This window comes from Nannospalax galili, unplaced genomic scaffold, assembly GCF_000622305.1.
Source record: "Nannospalax galili isolate Female #2095 unplaced genomic scaffold, S.galili_v1.0 scaffold432, whole genome shotgun sequence".
Taxonomy (NCBI): Eukaryota; Metazoa; Chordata; class Mammalia; order Rodentia; family Spalacidae; genus Nannospalax; species Nannospalax galili.
This window is the reverse complement of record NW_008331138.1, coordinates 382,582-392,975: the sequence shown is the minus strand read 5'-3', so window position 1 is coordinate 392,975 and position 10,394 is coordinate 382,582. Positions and strand designations below refer to the sequence as shown.

Here is a 10,394-nt window from a genome sequence, read left to right as displayed (position 1 = left end):
TGGTTATCTTCAGGAAGAACCTATTCTCCCACAGCATCCCAAGTCCCCTCAAAGAAAAAGGTTTTTGCCCCCAGAAGCTCTAAAAGCCAAAAATCCTGGTTCAGCCCCTCTGCCAGTCACTGCAGTGGGGGAAGCGCTGTGCAAGACCCGGTCACCTCTGATTCTAAACTGGAGAATATGTTATCTGCACTTGAATAAACAAACAGTCATCCCAGCTACTCTTCCCATGGTTCTTTTCTTCCTGCAGCTGGAAACTTGGAATAAGGAGGGAGTCACATCGTTTAGATGATGTAAGAATCCTTAAGAACTGTGATAGGAGGTTGGGCATGGTGGCACACACTTTTAATCCCAGCACTCGGGAGACAGAGGCAGGCGGATCTCTGTGAGTTCAAGGCCAGCCTGGTCTACATAGTGAGTTTTAGTTGGGGCTGCAGGAAGACCCTATCTCAATAAGACCAAAAAAAAAAAAAGTGTGATGTCCCCAGCCCCAACCAAATTCTGGATCTCTGCATACAGCAGGTACCTAATCTATGTTTACTGTTTCCAGAGACTGTTCTGGACGTTCCCAACTTCACAGATCCTGACCAGATCAAGAGTGAAGACGGGAGGGGGGGGGGGGAAGGGGGTCCCATATGCTGGCCTGGTGCATCTTTAAAATATTATTATTTATTTATTTACTTAACATTTATGCAGCGTGGGTGTGGAGGTCAGAGGGCAACATGCGGAAGTCAATTCGCTATTTCCGCTATGTGAGTCCTGGGAATCGAACTCAGGTTGTGAGGCTTGGCAGCAAGCCTCTTTACCTGCTGCGTGATGTATGTGTAGAGGGCGGAATCTTCAGGAGGTGGGAGGAACCTTGAAGACCCGGTCCCGGTGTAGGCTGGTTGGAGGGCAGGGCTCCAGAGCCCAGGATTTTGGATCAAACCATCTTCTGCTTGTTCAAAGGGAGAAGCGAAAAACTCCTTCTGCATCTTTCTCCAGCCTTTCTACTCTTCCCCAGACGCAGAGACAATGATTGGCGTCTCCAATAGACAGTTTTGGCTTCGCCTCTTCATACCTCTCCTGAGCCCCACGGCTGGGCCCCCCCCACACTCACCGCGCGGTGGCTCGCCCCACTTTGACGCATTGCAGGGAAGGTCGGACCAATCAAAGTCGCGCTCTCATTTCCGCCATGAGGCTCGACCAATAGCCGTGCGGCTTACAGAGGAACACGTCGCGCACTGCCGATTGTGCCCCTCCGCCAGAGAGGAAAACGGCGTGGCTACAAGGGGCGGAGCGCGCAGACAGGAAGTAGTCCCCGCGGCGGGGAGCGCGTGTGCGCGTGCCCGCTAAGCACATTCCCTGCGCTCGGTAGAAGCAGCGAACTCCGCGTCCCTGGCGCGGAGGAATCCGCAGGAAGCCGCAGTGCGGCGAGGACGCGCGAGCCGGGCGGGGCGGAGCCCGGGCGAGGCGGGGCGCGCGCGGCGGCCGTTGAGGGACCGTTGGGGCGGGCGGCGGCGGCGGCGACGCGCGCTGCGGGCTAAGAGTGTGGAGGCGCGGACGCGCGGCAGAGCTCGAGCTGCTGCAGCTGCTGCCGCCGCCAGAGGAACCTCGATCCCCGCGCTCCGGACACCCAGTGCCTCGCCATGGTGAGTGAGGCAGCCCGGCGGGCCGGGGTCGGAAGGAGATGAAGCGGACGCGGCTGGGCGGGGACCCACCTCTCTTCAGGACAGCGAGCGAGCCCCGGGTTGGAGGGGGGAGGCCGGGCCCCTTGGGGAGAGGGTTCCCCAAGTGAGCCTTGAGACTTCCAGAAGCGACTTTAGCACCTAGTGAGGTTGATGGGCTCCCCCAAATCTGCGGCAGCAGGTGGGGAGCATCGAGACCCCCTCCCATAAAAAAGAGGCATCACGGGGTGCTTGGTCTCCGAAGTGAGATGTTTAGACACCCTCACCCCCTTCCCAGTTGGAGGAAATGGGAAACGTTGGTCAGGGGTCCTGTTTGCATCCTGATGAAGGCTTTAGGTCCTGGGAGGATGCTGGAGGCTGCTCCTGGAGGGATGGCCGTGGGTAGGTGGGCCCGAGTGGGAGAGGGGGCCGATCGTCTCCTGGGGAGTCTGCAGGAGAGAGGATCAAAGATGAGCATCCGGGGTCACTTCTGCACCCAAGACCCCGGTCGGGGAAGGGGTCTCCAAGGACAAGCATTGCAGAGAAGAGTCAGGTGCGAGCTGAGGTGACGAGCCTTGGGGGTGGGTGGCAGCAGAGGCTAAAGATGCTCTTGGAGTCTGCAGGGACTGGGAGAGGGACTGAGGGGGATCGGGGTCATGGAGGTGTTTTGAAGGGATGGGGATGCGATCATCGGTAGTGCAGGGAACCAGGGAGCCCTGTGCAGGATTTGAGAGTAGCTAGAAAAGATACTGAGGCTACTAATGGGTTAAGGCTGTTGAACTAGGAAGAGAGACTGAGGGGAGGGCTGGTGAGGAATGTTTTGTTTGGGTCAGTGAAAAACTGGGTTTCCAAGGTGAGGGGTGGAGGGGAGGACTTGGTTTAGGTGGTGGGAAGTGAGATTGGACAGGGATCTGGGGCGGTCGGGGGGGGGGCGGTGGTGGAGGAAAAAATGAATGGCAGCCAGCTGAAGTGGGCCTAGGTTTGGAGGTGGGTGTGGGTAGCTCCCATCAGTCTCCTAGGGAAAGGCTGGGACACAAAGGCTGTTAAGTCTGGGTGGAGAGTGGGCTACTGCAGAGGCCCCAAGGGAGTGACTATGGGGTACCCCTTGCCTGGGAAGAATGGGGCTGGCCAGGCTGCAGGCACCATGCAATGGGAGCAGGTGGGCGGAGTTGTTCAGGCCCCTCTTGGGCACTGAAGCCTCATGAAATAGGAGTGGGGTCAAAGTTTGGGGTGCATTAAATGAGCCAGCTTGCTTAAGCCGGGAAGCCTCGCCCCCTCACTGTCCCTTCCAGGCCAGGAGAGCTGCCTTTCTCCTGATCTCCAGCTCCACGCACCTTCTGCTCCTCCTCCCTGTGCCAAATGACAGTGCAATACAGTACAGTTTGGCGTCCATGACAATCGGAGCCCGTTCCCATCCCTTCAGGTGGGGGCTGCAGAGCTTGCCAGAGGAGACTTCAGTGTACCCTGTTATAGGCCCGAGGACCACTTGTGCTTCCCACAGCTAGGGCTTTTGAGAGCAAAGCAGCTGACTACTTCCCTGCCACCCACAACACCCTCAGTTCCCCCAGGCTCAGCCTGGGAACCGTGTGCACCACCCTCCCTGGCAAGGCTGGGGAGGACAGGCAGCCGCCACCATGTATCAGATCTCATCCTGCTGACACAGACCTGAGGGCTCCTCTTGCCACAACCCCATTTTCCCCCAGCAGAACCTTGCTAAGGGGGCCCTACAACAGGGCAGGTGCCAGCAGCCCCCGCCCCCCCCCCACATTCAAAAGAGGGTCCCAGCTTTGGCCCTGACCAGTTTTTCTTTCCAGTTAGAATCAGTAAAGTGTGGGAGGGACAAGTCCCTGGTAACTGGCCCTGGACTTTGGCCTGAGCTCTGTGGCTCCTCCTTGGCTTGGATGAGGGGCCCTGGCCTCCATTTCTGATCTCATCTAACTGCTTTCTGGCTCCCGCTGGGGGCTGGGGAGAGGCAGAGAAATAATCCCCTCTTCTCTCCCAACCCCAAGCCGCTTTTTCTTGCCCAGCCCCTCTCTGGAGCCTGAGATGAGGGCTTGGGAAGCAGCAGACAAGCTGGGTCATTCTGGGGCAAAAGCTAACAATCAGCTAGGAAGGGCCACCAGCAGTGGTCAGCATTGCTTCTCAGACACTCAGTTTTCCAGACAAGCAGCCTTGCATTGGGATCTGCATCCCAGCATGGGGCCTTTCCTTGATGGAGCAGGGGAGAGGGCTCCTGGGTGTCAGGGAGAGGCTGACAGGCCCTCCATGCAGAGCCACGCCTATTTGCAGCAACCGTGACAGAACCTCCTCTGCAGCTTCCAGCTCTTTGGGGAGGAAAGGCAGACACTGGCCTACAGAGCCACTCTTGGCTGTTCTGCAACCTGTCGCAGCCTCTTTGCCCCCAGCCCCTTTTAATGCCACCAAAGGAGAAGAGAGCAAGGCTTCTTGTAGACAGGCACTGTGCGGTGGGCAGGGCCCCGAGTGGGTTTGCTTTGCCCAGGCTAGAGAATGAAAAGCAGATGAACTGGCAGCCCTCCTCCCTGAGGCTTCTCTGCTTCCTCTTCCCCTCCCCCAGCACCAGCTAGCCTTAGTAACCAGAAGCCCATCCTCGGCTCACTTTCCCAGAGCAGCTCCTCAGGTGTCAGGAACGAGGGGTGGGCCAGGGTGCCTTTGCCCTGCTGCTCAGATTGGCAGATGGAATGAGGGCTCGGCCTGGGCCACTGGGCTGGCATTGAGGAGCCCAGCACTCTGACTTGCTTTTGATAGTGATGCATAAGTGTATCCATTTGGCCTTCCTTTAGACTTTTCCAGAATGTACATATGTGGTATTTGGCCATCTCTGCACATGCACCTCTGTCTCCATCATTTTGATTCCCCTCCCATACTGCCTATTTGGGGTTTGATCCTCAAGTTCCTCTTCCTCTAGATTAGATACACATCATATATATGAATATGTTCATGTGTGCTTTTGTTGTTTTTAAGACCAGAACAGGGTTGGGGCAGGCAGTGGCTTGTACCCTCTGCTGGAGGCTCTAGACCCTAAGTAGAAGGATGCACCGTCCACAGTAGTTGACTTCCGTTTCTAGGGCTTGCAAACTCAAGGCCAGAATCCTGCTGTGGACCTGGCGTTCCCTCCCCTCATGGGAAAAGGGAAGAGAATGTCATCTGGACCCACAGTGGTCCAGGGATGGTGGGAACTTCTTAGCAGAATTCATGAAAATCAAAGGAAACTGGCCTAATAGTTTAAAGCTAGAAGTTGATCCAGCCCCCTTTTCACTCTTTCCTCTAGGACCTCCATACCCCGAGATCTCCCGGGCTCCAGTGTAGGAAGAGCTGGGCCTTGCAGCTTCTCCACACAACCCTGCATGCAGCCAGGCCTGCCTGCCACTGCTGACCAGTCCTCAAGTGGCTTGGGCTAGATAGGGTTAAAAACTGCAGCGCTGAAATTGCAAGGCTGAAGGCCAAGCCATCTTCAGTCCTTTGCTACCATGCTGCCTGCCACAGCCCCTCTTGCCCAAAAGAAAGAACCAAATGGTACCCTGTGCCTTCCCTGTTTGTGAGGAGAGTGTCGTCCCAGGTCCGACCAGGGTTCTTTCAGGCACTGGAGCCACTTGGGGCCACCTTGCCTGGGCCTAGCACCTTCAAATAGGTGACACAGAAACTAGCAAAGAGCCCCAGACAGCTTCCCTCTGCCTTACCCAAGGACTGGCCTGTTTTGCTTTGGAGCCTTCTAGAGCTGCTCGATAAGGCCTCTAGGGCAGCTGCTCTTGCCTCGACCTCTGGGGCTCCTGCAGTGGTGCACTGGGTCCAGACTAGGCCGCGGCCTTGGCCCAGGCAGGCCTGGGGTCCTAGCCTAGCTCGCTCTTGCAGCTTGCTTATGAGTCCCACTTATCCCAGGCCCTGACTCAGGCACACACTCCCCTTGCCCAGCAGGAATGCCATGTGGAACTGACCTCAGCATAGGGGGCTAGGCAGGGTGAGGAGGCCACATCCAGGGCAGGTGGGTGGCCTAGTGACTAACTGTCCTTCTTGCTTTTCCAGGCTGACCAGCTGACTGAAGAACAGATTGCAGGTGAGCTTGCCACCTTGTCACCCTGCTCCCATCGTCACGCTTCTGTGTCCCCAGTCAGATCTTACCTAGAGCCCACATCTAATGAATGTGTGTATCTACATCACCTCATGCCAGGCCTGTGACTCAGAATGTCAGTGCCTGTGCAGAAGAGCTCCGAGGGGCACCATCACACCCGCCCCACTCTCCTCACTCAGACTTTGGCCAGGTGATCAGTGCCATCTTGTGTGCTTCCTCTGGCCACAACTCACGTAGGGCCTTGAAATAAGCCCCTGGAGGCCAAGCCAGCTGTCCCTTCCAGCTCCAGCCAGCTTAGCTGTGGAGTGTGCCCCCCACCTCCCCTCCTGGATGCTTGCCTCCCTCCTGTCCCACTTTAGGATGACTCCAAACTCCCACCTCTGCTTGCTAGCTGACTGGCTGGCTTTTCCCTCCACCGGAAATGCTCTCTCAGCCCTGTCCCTGGGCAGCTCCCTGTTCTTTTCCAGAACTCAGCCTCCCTGACAGCCCTCAGGCAGGCAATCCCTTTGCTCTCCACCACTGGCTCTGCCTGTCCTGTGGGCCATCGCTAGCTGAATTCTGTTGCCTGTCACTAGAGCATAGCTCAGAGTGTGGGATGTGTGGTTTGTTGGTTGCTGCCATATCCTCAGTACCTGGAGCATGGTAGGCAGCCCATACATTGTTTCTGCCTAAATGATAAGTAAGCTCTCATGCACTACCCATTAGCTACAAGAAGCCCCTAGGTCCCATGGGATTTATTTTTGTAGCTCTACCACCCAAACCCAGCTGTAGGAACCATCCTGTGACAGACTATGTTTCCAAGTTTTTGGCCCTCCCTAGCCTGTACTGCCAGAAAGCCAAAGGCCAACTCTTGGTTTATCTCCTAACCATGGACTGCCACAGAGCAGACCAGAGGCAGGAGTCAGAGAAAGGGTCCCTGACCCCAGCTTTGCTGGCTCTATAACCAGGACTGAGGTCTAGCCTCTGGGTGAGGGACGGTAGAAATGGACTTGCTTTCCTGCATTCTGCTGTCCCTCAACAGTCATACTTTGGCCCCAGGCAGGTGGAGACCCACCAGGGAAAGCCAAAAGATTGCCCTTGTTTACTGGTCATGAGCTCAGGAGCCACGTGACCCACTCCCCGCTCCCACCCCTTGTGCCTCCCCAGGAGCCAGATCTCAGTACAGGGAGATGACAGCATCCCCAAGGAGACTTGGACCATTTCCCCAGGGCCCAGAAGTTCAGGTCACAGTTGGCCAGCGGTGTATGTCCCTGCCACCCCCACCCTGGGCCTCCTGTAAAGACAAACACACTCTCCAGTTTTTATCCCCATTAGCACACTGTCCACCATCTCCCCCCGGCCCACACCCTCTGGGAACAGGCTGCCAGGCATCTGTTCTCAGAGAGTTTGGGGGTGGGGAGCTCTGGGTGCCAAAGTGGGCCCAGTGGGAGAGCAGGAGCCACGTGCTTCTCTCCCCGTTCCTGATGCAGCCCCAGCTGTGGCCTTCCCACTCGGCACCACACTCCTCATCCTCCTGGTTTGGCAGATGTCCCCTTGCCTTCCATCCCCCAACCCCACACACTGTCCGTCAGCCTAGCTCTGCCACCGACCACCCCACACATCACCACCCCCTCAGGCTCAGCTCCTCTGGAAGGCAGTGGCACCCGCAGCTGGGGACTGAGCTGGCAGTGCCCAACAGAAGGAATTTGGTGCCACGTTTCCTTTTGAGACTGGCCGGAGGCATTCCGAAGTGTCCCCTTCCCCTCCCTCCAGCTGACCTTGGCTATTGAACTTCAGATGAAGAATTCTCTTGGATCTTATCCATTCTCTCACTTTGGTCCATTGCATCATTCAAGAGAGAGGACAAAACCAGGGACCAAGAAGAAATAGAGAATTAGCAGAATGAGACAGCTGTCGGCTCATTTCACTCAGCTAGATGGGCTAAGGAGATGCTTCACCCACTGGAGCAGAGTGAAAGAAGGCAGGGTGCTACCTTGAGGAAAGGGTGGCCTTGCCCCGAGGCCTGGCCCCAGAGCCCTCCAGGGAGAAAGTCCTGTGCCTGGACATCAGGTGGCTCTGACACCTCTTGACTCCTGGCTTGTTCCTTTCCTTCCCCAGAGTTCAAGGAAGCCTTCTCCCTCTTTGACAAGGATGGAGATGGCACCATTACCACCAAGGAGTTGGGAACCGTAATGAGGTCGCTGGGGCAGAACCCCACTGAGGCTGAACTTCAGGACATGATCAATGAGGTGGATGCTGATGGTGAGCTCCTGAGAGCGAGGGCCACCCACCCTGCTCTCCCTTTATCCCCAGGGGGCTCCGGAGTCACATCTGCTTCCCTTTGTTCTCCAGGGAATGGGACCATTGACTTCCCAGAGTTCCTCACTATGATGGCCAGAAAGATGAAGGATACAGACAGTGAGGAGGAGATCCGAGAGGCTTTCCGTGTCTTCGACAAGGTAAGCAGTCCCAATGGGGCCCTGTGACGGACAGCAGGAAGCTCCTCCTGGAAGCTGCAGCCCTAGGCAGCTCACCCACAGGCCGCCTTCCCCTTGCTTACTGTTCAGTATGGCAGGTGACACTTCCTGCTCCTTGTAGCTCTCCACCACAGGAAGTTGAGTGACAAGCCTTTGTCCCCAACCCCCAGGATGGGAATGGCTATATTAGTGCCGCTGAGCTGCGTCACGTCATGACGAACCTGGGGGAGAAGCTTACCGATGAGGAAGTGGATGAGATGATCCGAGAGGCTGACATCGATGGAGACGGCCAGGTCAATTATGAAGGTGAGTCATGGTGGCTGGGCCCTCTGCGCCTGATGCCTGTGGGGCATCAGGGACTCACCCTGCTGGTGGACTCAACTCCTCCATTTCTCTCGACAGAGTTTGTACAGATGATGACTGCGAAGTGAACGCCTGGGCAGCTGGCGATGCCCATTCTCCTGATCTCTTCTCGCGCTCTCCTCTCTTCAACACTCCCCTGCGTTCCCCGGTTCTAGCAAACACCAATTGATTGACTGAGAATCTGATAAAGCAACAAAAGATTTGTCCCAAGCTGCATGACTGCTCTTTCTCCTTCCTGACTCTCCGTCCATGCCCCTCATCGCTTCCTTTGGCCTCCCCATTTCCATTGCCACCTTCCAGGCCTGATGCATTCATAAGGTGAACTCCATTCCCCTGGAGGAACCTCTTACCCCTCCAGCCTGGGTCGCTCTCTTCATTTCGGTTTGTTTCCTTTTGCTTGTCCTTTGGGTGCTGGGGTGGCTGTCGGCCTTCTCCTGGCCCTACAGGGAGCGGAGTGAGGCCCTCACCAGGCAGAGGCGCATGCCCTCCGCCACTGTTGCATGCACCCAGCCCTGTGATTCCATGTGCAAACCCAGCAGCCTATGGGGCGGGGTGCCAGGAGGGGGCGTTCCAGGACTAAGGAGCTCGAAGTGTGGCAGTGACTGGATGTGGCCCAGGGGAGCAAGGAGCAGGAAGGCTTGGAAGCTGACATGCTTTCACTCCTGGAGGGGACAGACAGAGTGGGCGGCACAGCACTTGGGTCTCGCTGATGCTGGTCTGGAACCATCTGGCTGGCTTTCTGAGGTCAGGCTGGGCAGGGGCTGTCATTGGCTATGCTGCCAATCACACTTGCCCTCCAGTGATCTCCTGCTGTTCTGTAAATACCTGGTGCTAACATCCCATGCCGCTTCCCCCATGGCGCCCTGGCCACCCGCCCCGCCCAGGGCCCCGTCTAGGAATGGATGTGGGGATGGTCGCTCTGTAATGTGCTGGTGATCCTTGATTTTTTTTTTTCCCTTTTCTGCCCCTTCAAAGTTTCATTTAGTCCCACACATGCCGGGCCAGCTGAAGGGTGGGGAGAGCCCTCCCAAGCTCACGAGAACCAACCTGCAATAAACACTTCTGTGGGCCGCCACACAGAGCAGCAGGCACCTCCCACCTGTCCATGGTGACTTGGCACCGCTTCCTCCGCTTGTGCCGCCTCTGCCCTCCCTGCCTGCCCCACTCCCCAGCGGAGAGCATGATCCGCGCCCTTGCTTCTGACTTGCCTCTGGGACATGTCAGTCAACGTGGGCAGTTCAGTCTGGGTTCGCTTCCTTTCTTCTCATCTGGCCCCCCAGGTCGATGAAGTGGCTTTTCCTGGGACCTGCCCAGCTTTGAGACTCTTCTCCTCCAGCCCCTGGCAGCAGCCTGGAGGGAGGGAGGGACAGGGCATAGCAGGAGACCCAGCTGAGGGCAAGGGCAGGTAGGCGTGAGGCTGTGTGGACAGACGTTGCAGAATGTTTTGGTTTTTTTGTTTTTGTTTTTTTTAAACCGGGCAATATTGTGTTCAGTTCAAGCTGTGAAGAAGACTATATATCAATGTTTTCCAATAAAATACAGTGACTACCTGACTGGGCTCTTCTTGTCCTCGGGGTCCTCGGCCTGTCTACAGATCACTGAGGGCAGGGGATGCCCTGTGGATAGTGGGCTCTGGGGCTGTGTGTATAGAAGGTGCATCACTCCAGAATAGAGGATTCAGGGCAGCAGGCTGGCAAGACTGCCCAGACTGAGCCAAGACTAAAAGACCAGTGGGTATCTGACCTAAGGGGAAGGAAGAGCCTTGGAGCCAGGGGGAACAGTGGGTGTGGACAGCCCTGTGACAGGAGAGCAGGACATGAGGGGCCAAAAAACTGGCTGGGTAAG

At 56.7% G+C, this 10,394-nt stretch overlaps 1 protein-coding gene across 1 annotated transcript; it reads left to right on the top strand.

Moving 5' to 3' along the window:
• Positions 1 to 1,360: 1,360 nt before the first annotated feature.
• On the top strand, positions 1,361 to 10,099 carry Calm3 (calmodulin 3). Its single transcript, XM_008821863.2, has 6 exons — positions 1,361 to 1,628; positions 5,685 to 5,715; positions 7,828 to 7,971; positions 8,062 to 8,168; positions 8,357 to 8,492; positions 8,589 to 10,099. Exons 1-6 carry the CDS (start codon positions 1,626 to 1,628, stop codon positions 8,615 to 8,617), a joined length of 450 nt encoding a protein of 149 aa, XP_008820085.1. The 5' UTR covers positions 1,361 to 1,625; the 3' UTR covers positions 8,618 to 10,099.
• Positions 10,100 to 10,394: the final 295 nt, after the last annotated feature.

Coding starts and splice junctions, on each gene's coding strand:
- Calm3 (XM_008821863.2), top strand. Junction 5,716..7,827: donor GACTGAAGAACAGATTGCAG/GTGAGCTTGCCA, acceptor TTCCTTCCCCAG/AGTTCAAGGAAGCCTTCTCC. Junction 7,972..8,061: donor CAATGAGGTGGATGCTGATG/GTGAGCTCCTGA, acceptor TTTGTTCTCCAG/GGAATGGGACCATTGACTTC.